This window comes from Copadichromis virginalis, linkage group LG22 (genome assembly GCF_057382275.1).
Source record: "Copadichromis virginalis isolate Kocher_CV1m ecotype Utaka linkage group LG22, C_Virginalis_male_GT1.1, whole genome shotgun sequence".
NCBI classification, from domain to species: Eukaryota; Metazoa; Chordata; class Actinopteri; order Cichliformes; family Cichlidae; genus Copadichromis; species Copadichromis virginalis.
In genome coordinates this window covers 7,674,849-7,693,427 of record NC_140638.1, presented here as the reverse complement: position 1 = coordinate 7,693,427, position 18,579 = coordinate 7,674,849, and the positions used below count along the sequence as shown (strand labels likewise).

General features: G+C 44.0%; 1 protein-coding gene and 1 long non-coding RNA gene across 2 annotated transcripts; both read left to right on the top strand.

Moving 5' to 3' along the window:
- The first annotated feature begins 8,862 nt into the window (after window positions 1–8,862).
- On the top strand, window positions 8,863–12,377 carry LOC146682601 (uncharacterized). The gene is made up of 3 exons (XM_085445704.1): window positions 8,863–9,004; window positions 10,158–10,392; window positions 10,595–12,377. Exons 1-3 carry the CDS (start codon window positions 8,881–8,883, stop codon window positions 12,183–12,185), a joined length of 1,950 nt encoding a protein of 649 aa, XP_085301830.1. The 5' UTR covers window positions 8,863–8,880; the 3' UTR covers window positions 12,186–12,377.
- Window positions 12,378–15,600: 3,223 nt separating this feature from the next.
- LOC146682600 (uncharacterized) lies at window positions 15,601–16,043 on the top strand. The gene is made up of 3 exons (XR_014917515.1): window positions 15,601–15,666; window positions 15,752–15,863; window positions 15,944–16,043. It is a non-coding gene; the product is annotated as an uncharacterized LOC146682600 (long non-coding RNA).
- Window positions 16,044–18,579: the final 2,536 nt, after the last annotated feature.

Genomic DNA, 18,579 nt, shown 5'->3' with positions numbered 1-18,579 from the left:
GCTTTTGTGAAACAGAGCAACGGTCAGGTTTGTTGGAGAGGACAGAAAAGTCCAAGGACCAGGACGATATTCTGGTTGTGATAGATGGCGAGCCAACCACTTTGAGGACGATCTACCCCAAAGAAGATACACACCACACACTCATACATTCCAGTTACACTCACAAGGACCTTTGAAGTTGGCTATCGCCAGCTTAACTCTAAATTCTTAAAGGGCCCCAACGAGTACTTTTATTTTGTTGAGTGTGCACACTATTTATTTTATTTTATACTTTATCTGTACAAATTGGACAAATACCTGTTATACTTTGTAACAATACAAGAGTGGCTACTCAAAAGTTAACATTGTGTCCAGGTCATTATTGCTGCTCAATACTTTGGCTCCATACGAATTTGGTGTCTTCTGATTCTGGCCAGGGTCTTATTACGAGCCCAAGTAATTATTGCGCTGTAATTCACCTTTATACCTTAAAGTTGGTTACAGAAGTGGCGAGCCAGCCAGGAGCCAATTGATTTGAGCATCAATATTTGTCAGCCGGTGATCGGCTGTGATCAGCTGATCACGGGGCCGGGGTTAAAAGAGAGACGCCACCCACCTGTTCGCCGCTCAGACATCAGTATCCTCGTGTCACGAGCTCCGAAACTCTGCCGACGTCAGTCTCCGCCTGATTCAGCAACTGTGAGTTACAATCCCTTTCAATCCTTTTTCTCTTCCCGGCTCCGCTCGCTCTCTGTCTGTAACGACCGTTCCGAAGCCACGCTTCGTGCTCAGGTCATTACTAGAATAACTGCGTGTCTGCTCCAAACCCACCGCTAGCCTTCGCCGCGCTTGGGTCTAGCCAGCACGCCACACGGGCACGCCGAATTACTGTGTGCGATCCGCCCGGCCGTGACAATATTGAGGCAATGACCAGCATGGATTTCATACAAAAGTCTGGTGTCAAAATACCTAATGCGGTTGTTGTCGCTGGGATAACACAGGTATCTGAGAAAGATGAACAGGTCATTGACTTTCTGAAACAGTATGGTAAAATCACAAGAGTCCTTTTTGTTGATGATTCACTGTCCAACTTCTACCAAAACCTGATCGTAGAATACTCTAGCAGTTCAGCCTTAGAAGGTTTAGAACCTCGTTTACCATACACATACACAGCACAAGCTGATCCCAGCGTTGTCTATGAAATTAAAACACTCAGTAGCATGTACACTACCACGGTTGGGAGTAATGTTACAAAAACCTACTTGGCGGAACTCAAGGAACTAGCCAAGCTGAGTGGCAAAGACTACGGTGAGGTGCTGAAGGAGATGATGTGTCAGATTGGGGAGGATGTTGAAGCCATGCGACCCACCACTGAAGAACCTTCTCCCACGTATGTCGAGACCACTGTTGTATCTCCGCCCGCTTCTAAAGAGCGACAGTGTCACACCTCACATTCAGATGTTACACCAAGTGATACTGGTGCCACTGATGATGTTCCCCTCACTAATGGAAGGAGAGCAGCGTCCCTCTCAGTAAGTGACTTGAACCCACCTGACATTCAGAAGGTTGTGGTAGAGCATATCGTACGAAGGCAAGATGTTGTCCCACACATCCAGTCCCAGGTGAGACTCCGTTCCTTCTCCGGTAAGGTTCCCAGACCTAACAATGAAACTGATTATGACACATGGCGCACACAAATTGAACTGCTCCAAAATGATCCCAGCATGTCCCCCCTGCAAATATCCAGAAAGATCCATGAGAGCCTGCTCCCACCAGCAGCTGATATAGTTAAGAGTTTGCGGCCTGAGTCACCACCTGTGACTTATTTGCAGCTTCTAGATTCAGCCTTTGGCACTGTAGAAGATGGTGAGGAACTTTTCGCTCAATTCCTGAACACCCTTCAAGATCCAGGTGAGAAGTCATCCACTTACCTTCACCGGCTACAGCTAGCATTAAACAGAGCCACGAAGAGGGGGGGAGTCGCATGTGAAGAAGTGGACAAACATCTACTTAAACAGTTCTGCAGGGGATGTTGGGACAACGACCTACTCAGCGCCCTGCAACTTGAGCAAAAGAAGAGCAGCCCACCCCAATTCTCAGACCTGTTGTTAATGATTCGCTCTGAGGAAGATCGACAGCAAGCAAAAACTAACCGTATGAGAAAACACATTGGCACCACAAAGCAGAGAACTCAGTTACAGTTCCAGGGTGCACATGTTTGTGAACCAGAGGAGAAACATGGGAGTAGCATTGCTGCTATTGAGGATCTGCGAAAGCAGGTGGCGAGTCTGCAAAGTCAACTAACTACATTCATGTCACAGAAAAAAACAAAGTTTGCAAACAGCAAGGACCCTGCAGGGAAGCCGCAGAGTAAGATGTCAAAGCCACATGGTGTAGATGGACGTATGCAAAGACAGACTTCAAAGAGGCAAAGGGGCAGACCCAAGCCCTGGTATTGTTTCAACTGCGGTGAAGATGGACATATCGCTCCATGCTGTGTTGACCCCGCTAACCCCAACCTAGTAGCAGAAAAAAAGAAGCAGTTGGAGGAGAAACAACGCCAGTGGGAAGCGCGAGATTGTACAGATTCACCTTTAAACATCTAACAGTTCCTGTTGTGGGACAAACAGGAGCTGAGGAGAGTCAACAACATCCCTCAGACGTAAACAATGGTGACAAAATCACAGCTGAGGTTAACAAAGTAAGTACCCCAGCAAAGACTGTCAAAGCACAAACATGTTCTGGCTTAAACCATTCAGAGCAGAACCAATCTTTCCAACTCCCTAAACAGTTGATTGGTACCAGAAGTACAGCTCAAGTGACTGTGAGAGGTGAAGAAGTCAACTGTCTTCTTGACTCAGGCTCCCAAGTTACCACTGTTCCTGAGTCATTTTACCAGCAGCACCTTTCAGAGCAAAAGATCAAGCCACTACATGACCTCTTAGAAGTGGAAGGTGCTAATGGCCAGCTAGTGCCTTACTTTGGCTATATAGAAATGACCATAACTTTTCCAAAGGACTTTATAGGTGTTCCAGTAGATGTAAACACACTTGCTTTAATCGTCCTTGACACTTCACAATCCCTCATGCTCATAGGCACAAACACCCTAGATGTACTGTTCGACATCTACTCAGAGACTGACTTAGCCAATCGTCAACCCCTCCCACATGGCTACAAAGTAGTCTTCAAAATCACTGAGTTGAGACGGAAGCAGACAAGTGACACCCATCAGGGGGTAGTGAAGCTACTTGGCAAGATGCCTCAAGTCATTCCAGCTGGTTCAACTGTAGTGGTGGAGGGAGTCGCCCTTGGCGAGGGCCTTCAGGATGAAAAATCAGTTGTAATTGAGTACCCATCATCGTCCCCCTTGCCCGGTGGCCTGCTACTTAAAGCCGGTCTGGTGGACTTTCCCCAGCGGCGGCCCCACAAGTTGCCAGTTGTTATAAGCAACGAGTCTGACCACGACATTGTCATCCCTGCCAAGTGTACTATTGCAGAGGTTAGTGCTTATCAGACCATCCTATTAAAGGAACACAACAAGACCAAACAGTCAGAACTATCCCAGAGAACTCCAGACACTCCGTCTTTCCAAGAGCCCACCATAACCTTCAATTTTGGTGACTCCCCAGTTCCATTGGAATGGAAACAGCGCATCACTCAGCAGCTCAGCGGCATGCCTGAGGTGTTTGCACAGCACGACCTGGATTTTGGCCGGACGGACCAGGTGCGACATCATATAAAACTTTCGGATGGCACGCCTTTCAAACTACGTGCCCGGCCAATCCACCCACGGGACATTGAGGCTGTCCGGAAGCACATTCAGGAACTCCTTGATGCAGGAGTTATTAGAGAGTCAGAGTCCCCATTTGCGTCACCCATAGTGGTAGTCCGGAAAAAGAACGGCCAAGTCCGGTTGTGCATCGATTATAGGCGTCTAAACCTTCAGACTATAAAAGATGCGTACAGCCTTCCGAAGCTAGAGGACACATTCTCAGCCCTCAATGGTTCACAGTGGTTCTCTGTTCTTGATCTAAAATCAGGGTACTACCAGATCGAGGTCGAAGAAGCAGACAAACCGAAGACGGCCTTTGTGTGCCCTCTCGGCTTCTGGGAGTTCAACAGAATGCCTCAGGGTGTAACGAACGCCCCCAGCACGTTCCAGCGGTTAATGGAGCGGTGCATGGGGGATATGCATTTGAAGGATGCATTGGTCTTTCTTGATGACGTGATAGTATTCTCCCGAACCCTTGAGGAACACGAAGAAAGACTCATGAAAGTGCTCACTCGTCTAAAAGAGTTTGGGTTAAAGCTGTCACCAGAGAAATGTGTCTTCTTCCAGACTTCAGTCCGTTATCTGGGACATGTGGTCTCCAGAAATGGAGTTCGGACTGACCCTGAGAAGATTTCGGCCCTTAAAACATGGCCTGTCCCACAGACCCTGCGAGAGTTAAAGTCGTTCCTTGGTTTTGCTGGGTATTATAGAAGGTTCGTTAAGGGGTATTCCAGCATTGTGAAACCTCTCCACAACTTAACTTCGGGGTACCCACCTAGCCACAAGAAATCAAAAGTAAACGCAAGACAAAGTGCACATCAGTACCATGACCCAAAAGACCCTTTCGGAGGTCGCTGGACGCCAGCTTGCCAGGAAGCCTTCGAGTCAGTCATCCAAAGTCTCACCACTGCCCCTGTACTTGCCTTCGCTGACCCCCAGAAACCCTATATACTGCACACCGACGCCAGTACCACCGGGCTTGGTGCTGTATTGTATCAGGAGCAAGAGGGACAACTTAGAGTCATAGGCTATGCAAGTAGAGGGCTGTCACGGAGCGAAAATCGCTATCCAGCGCACAAGTTGGAGTTTCTGGCGCTCAAGTGGTCAGTTACAGAAAAGTTCAGCGACTATCTCTACGGCAACCACTTCACTGTTGTAACGGATAGTAATCCGCTGACTTACATTCTGACTTCAGCAAAACTTGACGCAACTAGCTATAGGTGGCTAGCAGCACTGTCCACATTCTCTTTCAAACTCCTCTATCGTCCAGGGAAGCAGAATGGAGATGCGGATGGATTATCACGCAGACCACACGGAGGGCTAGCAGACGACCTGAAATCACAAAAAGAGATTGAACGCATACAACAGTTCACTCAAGATCACCTTTGTGATCCAGACAACATCAATGCTGTAAATCAGTCTGTGGTGAAAGCAATCTGTGAGAGGCAGTTCACCTACAGCGTCAGTCCTGACAATGAAAGAGAGGCAGATGCAGATTGTGTTGCCTTGGTGGAGGTGCTTGCTGTGTCTCCTAGTGCTGTACCTGATAGCTATGGGCAAGAGGAACAGTTTGGAGGTCTGCCAACCATTCCCCATCTAACTGAGGCAGAGCTGGCAGACGAGCAAAGAGCCGATCAGTGTATAAAGCATGTTATTTCTCAGATCGAATATGGGGACACACCACCTCCAACCGTGCGCACACAGTTCCCTGAGCTTCCACTGCTCCTCCGAGAGCTTAACCGTCTTGAGCTCCGCAACAATGTCTTGTACCGGCGACGCCAAGAGGGGTCCCAGAAAACCTACCAGCTTGTACTTCCAGCTGAGCTTCGCAACACAGTTCTCACCAGCCTGCATGACCATATGGGTCACATGGGAGTCGACCGTACACTGGACCTTGTAAGGTCAAGATTTTATTGGCCAAGGATGGCTTTGGACGTGGAAAGGAAAGTGAAGACGTGTGGCAGGTGCGTGCGGAGGAAGGCACGGCCTGAAAGAGCGGCCCCCTTGGTCAACATTAATACGACACGACCTCTTGAACTCTTGTGCATGGACTTCTTGTCCCTGGAAGCTGACAGGAGTGGAACCAAAGATATATTGGTGATCACGGACCACTTCACTAAATTTGCAGTTGCTATCCCAACACCTAATCAAAAGGCCCGCACAGTGGCAAGGTGTCTGTGGGAGAACTTTATGGTACACTATGGCATCCCAGAAAAATTGCATAGTGACCAGGGTCCAGATTTCGAGTCCCGCACAATCAAGGAGCTCTGTCAGGTGGCTGGTATCCACAAGGTGAGGACAACCCCATACCATCCTAGGGGCAATCCTGTGGAACGATTTAATCGTACCTTGCTTGATATGCTGGGAACTCTCCGTGATCAAGATAAGTCCTGTTGGCGTGACCATGTAAGACCCCTGGTCCACGCTTATAACTGCACCAGGAATGAAGTGACTGGTTTCACCCCGTACGAACTGATGTTCGGACGCCAACCTCGGTTGCCAGTTGACCTTGCATTCAACCTGCCAGTGCAAGAGGAACAACACTCATCTCACTCTGAATATGTGCAAAAACTCAAGTCACGTCTCAAAGAAAGCTACAAGTTAGCTATGGACAAGGCTGCAAAGATGGCTCACAAGAACAAAATGAGGTTTGACAGACATGTAACTGCATCAGACTTGGAAGCTGGAGATCGGGTATTGGTCAGGAATGTCCGTATCCGGGGCAAACATAAGATTTCAGACAAGTGGGAACACACTGTGCATGTAGTGGTGAGAAGGGCAGGCAACCTCCCAGTATATACAGTTAAGCCTGAAAACAAAGATGGTCCCCTAAGAACACTACACCGGGATCTGTTGCTACCATGTGGCTACCTACCTGTGGAGGAAAGCAGTGAGCATGTACAGAAGCCAGTGTCACGCAGGCCAAGAACCCGTGCAAATCCAGCGCTAGAGGAAGAGAACTCCTCAGACGAAGAAGATGATTTGCTCATTCCTGTTTGGTTGAGTTCCCCTGTCCACACAGTGAGTGAGAGTCCTGTAAATGTTCCTGATATTGACAACCCACCTGTTTTTGACAGCCAATCTGATTTTGGCAACATACCTGATATGCCTAACAGTACTACAGATGATACTGAGTACTTATCTACCAATGGAGTCACACCGACCGAACAAGTGGATGAAATAACCTTAACTGAAACTGACTCACCTGTTGATGACCCAGACGTCCAAGAAAGGCAACTTCCATTTCAGGAGACTGGCACCAGAGGTGCGAATTCTGAGGAGAGAGTGGAGGAGATAGTCCCAGTGGATACAAGGGAAAACATGGATACAAATGATTCTGTAAGGAGATCTGAGAGAAACCGTCGTCCGCCACGACGGCTTGACTATACGGAGCTAGGCAATCCTCTGATCACTGCAGCAAAATCATTCTTGCAAGGACTGTCTTCAGCTTGGGCCGATGTCATCAGTGATGGTGAAGAGCCTGCTTCGCCCTCTTCCTTGACCCGTCAAATAATCATCATTTAACTGTCTACCATGCACAGGGACGTGCATGAGTTCAGGAGGGGAGGGTGTAGCCCAGATGGAAAAATATCATACTTATTCTCTTTATATTAACTGTCCACATCAACAAGCGTCGTATTTCCTATGACCATTGAATGCACCTCTCAGTTCACCCCACGTGAGGGCACCTAGCTCAGCAACCAATCAGAGCCTACCCAGGCCGCATTGACCCTGTCAGCCAGGAAGTGAGGTGGAGGTGCATGGTGTCCCGGGTTTTTCTTATCTCAGCAAGAGGAGTGGAGGCATCTGCTACTCAAACCGAGAAATCCACGGACAAAAGAGAGGAAAACTCAGGATTGAGAGGAAGGAAAGCCAGCCTACTTACCTGCTGGAAGTCCGGAGTCGAGTGGCTGGATGAAGGAGAGAGGCAACGTCGGCTAACCACTCACCTTTCATCCGGAGAGCTGCTGCAATTCCAACGCCAGTGTGTGTTGGGCTTTTGTGAAACAGAGCAACGGTCAGGTTTGTTGGAGAGGACAGAAAAGTCCAAGGACCAGGACGATATTCTGGTTGTGATAGATGGCGAGCCAACCACTTTGAGGACGATCTACCCCAAAGAAGATACACACCACACACTCATACATTCCAGTTACACTCACAAGGACCTTTGAAGTTGGCTATCGCCAGCTTAACTCTAAATTCTTAAAGGGCCCCAACGAGTACTTTTATTTTGTTGAGTGTGCACACTATTTATTTTATTTTATACTTTATCTGTACAAATTGGACAAATACCTGTTATACTTTGTAACAATACAAGAGTGGCTACTCAAAAGTTAACATTGTGTCCAGGTCATTATTGCTGCTCAATACTTTGGCTCCATACGAATTTGGTGTCTTCTGATTCTGGCCAGGGTCTTATTACGAGCCCAAGTAATTATTGCGCTGTAATTCACCTTTATACCTTAAAGTTGGTTACATATTCTCCACCCTACATTTCACCAGGGTGTAAATGTTAGACAGAATTCACTGAAGCATAGGAAAAAGTACTCGTATCAATGGTTGAATGAGGTGTATTGTGTAAAGCGCTCGGACTACTCTAGTAGCAAAGGGTTATTTAAGAACAAGTCTAAATAAATCACCAAATTAAATATTTCACTAATTACGTTTTATTTACTTTAAAAACTGAAATTAGATTTTACCCTTTATATAAAAAAGTTATTATCATTTATTAAATGTTTAAAGTAAGTCCTTACTTTGGTTCTTTGTCACACCACTGCAGTCTGAACGCAGACATTTAAAAGAAGCTAACAAAGTCAAAATGGTTAAAGTTAAAAGCAAGTGAAAAACCAGCCATGTTCTGCTTGAAAATAACTGCAGAAAATGTGAGGCCACCTCATTACTTGAGGCCACCTTTGAAAAATGATGACAAAGTCTGGAATATAGGGAATTAAAAAGATAGAAATGATTGAGAGGTGGCTCTAGATTTTTGCACAGTGTTGCAATTTTGAATAACTGTACATCAGTGAATACCCTTACAATCACAAACTGCAAGTGTGTGTTTATGTTACTATTTTTAAAATGCAAGTTTGTCATATTTGTCACTTATCATATCTGTTACTTATGGTTAAATGCTTTTCTTACATTTCAGTTCCACAGACCAAAGTTTGCTGACACTTAAGAAGATACAAGACATCTGTTTCCACTACACAATGAGAATTTATTTGGTGCAAGCTTGGCGATACCTAATTAAGGGTAAAACAAAGTTAAACATAGTACTGGTCAACTATAAGATGTGATAACATTTTATAATACAGTTGGCAACACATCATAGCTTTACATCATCTGCCATGTGTTTCTGTTCAATTTAGGGTGCAATTATAAGTAATTCCAAATAAATGTTTAATTAATTTGTACCTTTGATTTATTCAACAATTACAGAAAAAAGTTATATTATGAAGAAGTGTGCTCCCTTCAAAAGCATACACAAACCGAGTTTTGCCTTCTCTTGTTTTACTTAAACAGAATTATTTGGATTATTATTAATATTATTATTTGGAGGTAAAGTTAAGGTACTTTAACTGCTAATAAATAGGGCAGTGAAGGTGATAACTGTCACGGTCCAGTGTCAGTAACAGAGTTGTTTTTTTTAGTTTGGTTTTTGTGTTCCCTCTGTTTACTGTCTGTACCATGTCTCCATACATTTCCGGTTTTATTGTGAAGGTGCGTGTCTCATGTGAGTGTATTCTGTTTCACTTCCTTGTCTCGTCTTCCCCAATCAGTCCCAGCTGTGTTGCCACCTGTTCCTCGTTCCCTCTTGTGACTGCCTGCGTATTTATAGTGGTCGTGTCCAAATTCATGGGCTGCATGAGTAATTTTAAAACTTAATAGCGGCCGCCATTGTTGGAAACTGGAGTTTGGCTGGGCCGCGCTATGAATTCTGGGATATGGTAGGCCACGAAGGACACACCCGACCCATCCTTCAAATTCGGGGAAAAGGAGGACGCATTTGTCGGCTGTGTTCGGAGGAGTCTACGAATTTGGACAGCCTTCGGCGCGTCGCTGTGACGTAATCGGTCTACAAATGTGGCCTCAGGAGGATGCAGCCCATGAATTTGGACACGACCAGTGTGTATCATCTGCTCATTGCTGGTTTGTCTGCATTTCCCTGCGTCCTCCTGTGTGGGTTCCCCAAGTCTCCCTGCAGCTCCCTTTCAAGTCTGTTGTATTTAGTTGTCTCCAGTTTAGGGATCCTCAGGTTCTGTTTCATGCCCACTGCGTGTCTGTTTATTTCACCTCCCCAATAAAACTCCCTTGCATCTGAAAGCTGCCTGCATTTTGGGTCCTTCATTAAATTCCTCACTGTTTGCCCCACGAGCCGTGACAATAACTTTCTTATTTTTTGCAGACTGGAGACAGCTGGGATCAACTGGCCATTCCAGAAGAATGATTACCAGGCTGCTGAACACTGCCTACCGAAGCCCTATGCAGCGTCTAAGAACTCGTCCACAAACTCTATCCGGTCCAGTGACTTTGTTGGGTTTGATGTGGCTCAGGGGTCGCTTCATTTCGTGGGTCCCTGTCACCAATGCAGATGATGGTACTGCCAATGGAGAGTCTTCTTTAGGCTGGTTCATATCATGGTGGGTAACACAAGTTTTCACATTTTTTTTAAAAAGTAAGAAAACTATTGCGTATTCTTTTTTTTTTTTTTTTTAAACTGTCACCACAGAATTAAACACAATTCTTGTAACTTCTAAAACAAAATCGATTGCTCAAAAACAAGCAATTGTGGGAACATAATTCCAAATAATTACAGTGCAAATATTAACTTTTTCTTTTTAGGTTTTTTATTACTCCTTCCAAGTACTCAGATATCATCTCCAACAGTGATCTGAAATCTAAAGGACCTCCTGCTGTCTACCAACTGAGAACAAAGAAAGAGAGGTTTGGGAGTCTGACAAGAATTACTGTTGGGGAAAAAAACCCAAACAAGCCAAATAAAACCATCTTACTTGTGGGTGAAACGGGAGCAGGAAAATCTACTTTGATCAACGCTCTAGTCAACTTCACCATGGGGGTACAGTTTGAGGATGGAGTCTGGTTTCAGATTATAGATGAGGAGAAGAGAAGTCAGACAGAAAGTCAGACATCAGATGTGATCGTGTATGACATCTTTGGTTTTGAAGATAAATCTCTGCCCTACTCTCTGACCTACTCTCTGACCATCATTGATACTCCTGGATATGGAGACACCAGAGGTACTGAAATGGATGATAGCATCAGTGAAAGACTATTAGACTTGTTTCAATCAGAGGATGGAGTTAACAAAATTCATGCAGTGGGTCTGGTGATGAAGGCAAGTGAGAATCGACTGAGTGACCGACAGATGTACATCTTTGATTCAGTGGTGTCTTTGTTTGGAAAAGATCTGGAGAAAAGCATTGTTGCTCTCATCACACACTCAGATGGAGTAACACCTGAAAATGCTCTCGAAGCTCTCGAAATTGCAAAAATTAAATGTCCAAGAAATGGAAATAATGAGCCTGTTCACTTCCTGTTTAATAACCAACAGAGAAAAGAGAGAACAGAAAAAAATGAATCTTGTTTGAAGACAGCATGGAGAATAACAGAGAGAGGAATGGATGAGCTCACAGCTTTTCTAGAAAAAACTGCACCTGAAAAGTTGGTGGTAACAACTGAAGTGTTACGTGAACGCAACAGACTGAAAGCCTGCATACAAAACTTGAAAGAGAGAATAAATGAAGTTGAACTCAAGCAAACCGAAGCCAGACAGAGACAAGAAGTGTTAGAGAAACATAAAAAAGAGATGCAAAACAATGAAAATTTCTCTGTCGAAGTTCTGGAGATTTACAAAGAGAAAGAATATATAAAATCTGGGTGGTGGGGTTTGGTGTTTTATAGTGGTACTGTCTGCTGTACAAACTGTCAGGAGAACTGTCACTTGGATTGCAGAATGGCCTGGTATCCTGGACAGTGTGATGTCATGAAAGGAGGCTACTGCACTTCTTGCACCAGGAAGTGTCGTGCATCAGATCATGTGAAAGAAAATTGGAGATATGTGCAGAAAACAAGGAAAGTCTGGCAGACATCAGAAGACATGAAAAAGAAGTATGAAAAAAATAAGTCTGAAAGTCAAAAGCAGATGAGCCTTCTGGAACACCTTCAAGAGGAAATAAGCCAACTGGCAGCAAAGAAGTCACAGTTACTTGGTGAGTGCTACCAACGACTTGTCACACTGGAGGAGATCGCTCTGAAAGCTGGTTCAGCATCCACTTTTGTCCACTTGGACTTCCTGATTGAGAAGATGAAGGAGGAACAAAACACAGAGAAGGTCCAGAAACTGGAGGAAATGAGAAAGAGAGTGGATGAAGGAACCAGAGTAGGGTCGTTGTATATGCAGGGAAAAAACTAGAGAAGTGGAAAAAGTGGGGTTAGGGGTAGGAATGGATGACTGAGCCTTTGTCCAGACAGAGACAGGAGAGGCGGAGTCCATCCCCCAAACGGGTTGCCCTGTTTGACCCCGGAAAAAGTTTTGGGAAAGGTTCTTCCTACTGTGTTCTATTCTGCTCATTTTCTTCCGATGAGCCGTGTTTTTGTTTTTTGGGGGGGGGTTTTATAAATTTTTTTGTGTAGTTTTTTTTTTGTTCCCTGTTGGGTTTGTTATTCCCGAAGGAAACCCACCCTGCTGGTTGTCACGATTACCGGAAAGCCTGCTGACATTGGGTCCTCAGTCTTTGGTTAATTTTTGCGTTTGTGTTGTGTTTTATGTTTTGTATATTGTTGTAGTTTTTGTGATTTGGGTTCGCCTTTATCTAAGTAATTATAACTCTTATATGAGCTTTTATGAGGTGAGAAATAAATATAGAAAATAAAAAGAAAGAAAATTTTTTTAAAAAGTTTTATTTAATTAATTATTAAGATCAAGAAAATGGTGTGCCGTACACGCAACGATTCGACCCTTCAAGGTTCTTCTTCAGGCGCTTGGCACACAAAGAAACTGCTGACAAAAATGTGGCTGTAATGCACAGTTCTGTGGCTGGTAAGAGATGTTCACTCTTCAACGCTCCAAATCCGAATGAGCTCCTGGCTGACTCCACCTCCCTTTATACTGACTGTGTGTGTTTTTTATGTTTTGTCAATCCATTTCCAATTCTCCTTTTGTAAAACGTGTATTAACCTTCTGCATGTGAATCCTTTTTACCATTACCCTTAAATATGAACTCTAAACATTTTACAATACACTGTTTTTAATATTTAATCTTTTTAACTGTATTTGTTTCTTGTGAAATGATGTCATGAAATAACACTGTTTTTAATGTTTTACGTGATTCCACGTTTTTTTTATTCTAAACATCATTTTTTATCAAATAAAATTTTTTTAATCAATTTTTATGATGTAAATAATGTCCATGTCCAATTGTAATTAACTGTAAATATTAGGATGAGGGTTTTGTATTATGGCCCCCAGGTTAAGATTAGAATTAGGATGAGGGAGGGGTTAGGGGAAATCAAATTTGGGAGTCAGGGTTACTTTGGAGCACTTTTTTGCCACATGTATTGCAAACCACGTCTCAGCTGTTTGTGGAGGTAAAATAAGTCTGCACATGACTAAAATTACGCTCAGCCATTGTTGTGAGTGCACACACCAAGGGGCTGCGAGACATTTATACAGCCGTATTTCGCACATGACTATGAAAGGCGGAAGAGAAAGTTGTTCCTTTGAATGTAGACAATCCGAATGTTATAGTTTCTTTCCACTGTGTTCCTGTTAATGAACTACAAATTTACTCTAAATTACTAAAATATCGATATTCTAATGTGAGAATCGAGTCAGACTCTTAAAGATTAGTAGTTAATTAAAGGTAGTCATTAAAAGTAACAAATGATCTTTATGCCACGGACAAGGGAGACATTAATAAAGCTCTCACAGCCCTACCTTATGCTTATTATCCATACTGGACTTTGGATGCCTTTTTTAAAAAAACATTATTTTTTGTCTCTGTCTTGATTATTAAATTTTCCACTTTCTTTAAGTTGTTTAGAATGGAATGAAATTTACAAAGCTTGTCTCAGTAACCACTCAAAGTCCTTTACACTACAAGCCAAATCCAACTTTTTTTCACATATTCATCTAGGCCTCCATTCAGTATCTAATTAGCATCTACAACTAGGACCAATTTAGAAATACCAGTTAATCAAAATTGCAGAACAAGTCCCATATAGCCACAAAGAAAAAACACGAAAGCCACATAGAGACACCAGGAAAGTGAGGTGACAGTGCTCACCACTACACCACCATGACGCTTTGGTTATATCCATGGGAATTTGTTTTATTTCAACATAAACACATTATGTTCTAAAATTAGCAATTAATTATTTATTAATTAATAATTAATGTTTTTTTTCTATAAGTAACTGGTGGTTGTTTGATGACCACTCAGCTCTGACTGAAGCGTCCTGTTGATTTACCATCACATTAATGTTCTTACTTTCTGTGGACAACTCGTCATACACAGACTTCAGAATTAGTCCAAGAATGTCACGGTACTGGACCATGAGGCCCAGGGTTTAAGTTCTAATGCACATTTTTGTATCCACATGTGTAGTTTAACGCATCTAGTTGTTTTCTAGTTTGCAGTTTAGTCCTTGGTTTCTTAGTCCCTTTTGTCATCTCTCCTTGGTCCGTGTGTCTACCTGTCATGTTTCATGTCTCTGGTTAGGTTAAGTTCATGTTCTATCTCCATGTCTCTGTGTTTCCTGTTTTATTTTGAAAGAGTCTGCTGTTCTTTGTTCATTGTAGTTAGTGTTACTCTCCCCTGTATTGTCATTATGTTTCCTTCTAGTCAGCTGTGTTCTCATGTGTCTCCACTTCCCCTGATCACCTCATGTGTGTATTTAAGTCCTCAGTCTTCCTTTGTTCGTCGCCGCGTCGTCTGTTCAACTCCCTCCATGTTACGGCAGGTTACAGGACTCTGTGCTGGTCATGTCCATGTTGCTTCCGTGTATACGTTTCATAGTTCTTTGTTGTTCCAGCACAGAGTCCTGGGCCCTATTTCAGGAAGCCAGTTTAGAGCAAAATCTGAGTAAGTATACCCTGAGTTAACGAAAACTCTGGGTTTTCGGTTTCACAAAGCGAGTTCAGCTGAAGCCTGAGTGAGTCACTATGATGACACACTCCGTGAAGCTAACCTGCCCCCTAGCAGGTTTACTACAACTAACCCTGACTGTCCCCGCCTCTTTGTCGGAAACCTGACAGTAGGAAGTGTCAGACATGGCGTGTCCCTTCCTTGAAGAGCCAGTAGATCGTGAAGCCCAAATTCTCCGCAGAGCTCTCCGCCGAGAGAGAGTGATCAGAGCGCGTTTGGACATTTTATCATTTCCTGATGATTTCCTGTGCGAACGTTACCGTTTCTCAGCACAATCAATAAGTTATTTGGATAACATCCTCAGGCCATATAATGCGCATGTGACACATCGCGGACATGCGCTCAGTCCATTACATATTCTTTGTACCGCACTCCGTTTCTTTGCAAACGGGAGCTTTCTGTACAATATTGGTGACGCTGAGCACGTTTCCAAGGCTACCGTCTGTCGGGCAGTCAGGAATGTTACAGTAGCACTGAAACGTCTCCTGCACTCGTTTGTGGTGTTCCCCGGTCATAGACCCACAAGATTTATCAAAGAGGGATGCCACAAAATTGCAGGTATCAGGATGAAACAAACTCAATGCATGATGTGGTGATACGTGAACTACCACTCAAATGGTACATAAATTTCCAGGGTTCCCAGGCGTGATTGGCTGTATAGATGGCACCCATATTCCAATCATTGCACCCTCAGCAAATGAAGGAGACTATGTGAACAGGAAGTCCTTCCACAGCATCAATGTACAGGTACATAATTCCCTGTAGCATTTCACACCAACAAGTGATGGCATCATGGTAATGGATGCCAATATGTGTTCTCTGCACTGTGTAGATCATATGTGATGCTGCCAACATCATCACAAATGTGGAAGCCAAGTGGCCAGGCTCTGTACATGACTCACGAATCTTCCGGGAATGTACACTGAGCACCAAATTTGGACATGGTGGGTCGAAGTAACTGTGAAATATACAGAGACCAATTGCCACAGGGACGTTTGCACTGACATGTATTCTTCTGTCCTAGGAGAGTTCACTGGCCACCTGCTTGGTGATAGGGGGTACCCATGTCTACCCTATTTGCTCACCCCTTACCCTGACCCTGAACCGGGCCCACAGCAGCATTATAATCTGGCCCATTGCAGGACACGGGCCAGAGTTGAAATGACCATCGGAATGCTCAAGGCCCGGTTCCAGTGCCTTCGTAGACTCAGGGTCACCCCAGAAAGGGCATGTGACATCATTGTGGCATGTGTGATCCTACACAACATTGCCACGATTAGAGGTGAACACTGTCCAGCTGAACCAGACATCAGCAGTGATCCACACGATGAACATCCTGACCCACCCACGAACGTACAGGATGGAAGAGCAGTCAGAGACACCATATGCCACAACCATTTCCTGTGACCCATCACCCCAACATGTTACATGACAAATACACAGATACTGTGGTCAACTGGCTTTATTGGTCACCCTCTATGTCCTGTACACAAAGTATAAATGCGTATATTAGTATGTTGTACAAACACTGACATGATTCGTCCATCTATGATCACTCCACCCACCCTTAACTGTTGTTCCAGCAGTACAATCTCCAGCTTCGACTTTTGGATCTGCAGCTGGAGGTGCACCATTTCCATGTCGCACTTCTGTATCTTCCTGGCCAGATATGTCTTATACAGCTGCTTTACAGGAAGCTATTGCAACAAAGGACATAGCATTGGCATCCATAGTACATGCCTACTTAGGTTGGTTGTAAATCAGTGCTGGACAACCCACTGTGGTAAGGTTTGTTGTAGGAGTGGCTGGACCCTCTTCCTCTTCATTTCCAGCATCACTCTGCCAGGGACATAGTAAGTCCATGGTGTCATCATAGTACCACATTGTCGTCAGTTGTTATATTTTCCACTGTACGCTGTATACCTCATAGTGTGGCTCTGTTGCGGCCTCCTCTGTAGCAGCTGTCACTGTTTCGTCATCATATGCCTGTGGTGGAGACATTTAACAACATTGCTGTTCTACTGTTGACACATGTAGTCTGTGGAGTATTACGAGTACTCACGACTGCATGTCGGTCTGGCTCAACAGGGGGCTGCACCAGATGCAGTACACCATCACCATCAACTGGAAGTATATGGGGTTCATACAGGTCACTCATGACTTATGTGGGCGCCAATGGCAATTACCAGACATACCAATCACCATACACCTCATTGTCAGTATGCTCTCAGAGACAACCGACACTGAGGGAAGGCAAAATCAGTAGGTGTCAGGGTGGAAACGCTTTTATGAGCTTTATGTTGCATTAAGGTATATGTTCATATGTTACTCTTATTGGGAAAAGTACGAAATGTACTACTTGCTCTGTCTCTGGGAACAGGGAGCTCACCCTGTGAGAGGTTAACACACACACACACATGTATGCAAAATTAAAGGACACTGCTATGCTCTTCATAAAGACGTACCACTGCAGCTCGGTGTGTGTGAGTCTCTCCCTGGGCCCTCACCCGTGCAGCACGTTAACAGTTTCCAAGTGTCTCAGTGTTGTTTATTCACCTGACTGTTTGATAACTGTCATTCTCTGACAGTAGGACAATAACTTCACTACGACATAGTTCATTTTGGTCAAGGTGACTGTGCAGAATGGATGTATGCACGCCATGTATTGTTTTGGATTTACCCCTTATGTAGGCACTTGTGTCTTGTGGGGTTATTGCCACAGAGGATGTGCCTCTGCATTATAATCAGAATCAGAAAGGGGTTTTATTGCCAAATGTTGAGCAGGTTGCTGCGGTACTTGCGAAACATATTGTAAGACAAACACTTACATAAACATAAAAATTTAAATTAAAAGTGCTAAGCAGATTGATATATAAATGTATGCACACACAGAGTCATGTGTTTGTTGTGGGAACAGTACTTATGGTTATTGTTCATGAGTCCAACAGCAGCGGGACGAAATTGTTGTTATGGCGAGAGGTTCTTCAGCTGAAGGCAGCCGAAGAAACATGTATTCTGTAAAAATTAATAGTTTACTCATTCTTTGACAAACAGAAGAATGTTTCCTTGCCCCTTCGCTTAAGCTTTTAGAAACAATAATTGTATAACATCTTGTGGTTTACTGTTCAAATTATGGGGAAGTGATTGGGTGTGGCGGGGTCCTCTCCTAAACTTCTCCCAAACAAATGCAGGTGCACAAAAGATTATTTACATAGAAAATAAACAACTGACTTAATTCAAAAGAAAACAAACATCTATATATGTAAACAAAACAAGCGGCTGAGCCAGTCTGCATGTTACCCTCACTGTAACATCTCACAGAATGCCCCCGGTAGGCCCTGACTAGTGATGTTCGATTCGTGAACGAATCGTTCAATACTTGAGAATCACTTTACTGACTGACTCACTGACTCATCCCTGTTGCTGTTACCAAACTAATTCCATTAGTAGAACTATATCTAGCTTATAATTAAAATTGTGGGGGGGGAAACAACAGACAGATTCTTAACAAAAACATTTCTGCTCTGAACTGGAAGAAAAAACCCTGAGTAGAAGCTCACATCAAGACAATAGCTCCTCAGTTCACAGTAGCATCGCTCAGCTAACATGCTAACAGCACATTTGAGTTACTCACCCCCTCCCTTGCTGTGCTCAATCGTA

What these genes read in the sequence shown, in the direction of transcription:
- LOC146682601 (XM_085445704.1), top strand. Translation starts at nt 8,881, where the DNA reads ATGCTTTTCTTACATTTCAGTTCCACAGACCAAAGTTTGCTGACACTT. An exon ending in TTGGCGATACCTAATTAAGG is followed by an intron (nt 9,005 to 10,157) that starts GTAAAACAAAGT and finishes TATTTTTTGCAG; the next exon opens with ACTGGAGACAGCTGGGATCA. An exon ending in TTAGGCTGGTTCATATCATG is followed by an intron (nt 10,393 to 10,594) that starts GTGGGTAACACA and finishes TTTTCTTTTTAG; the next exon opens with GTTTTTTATTACTCCTTCCA.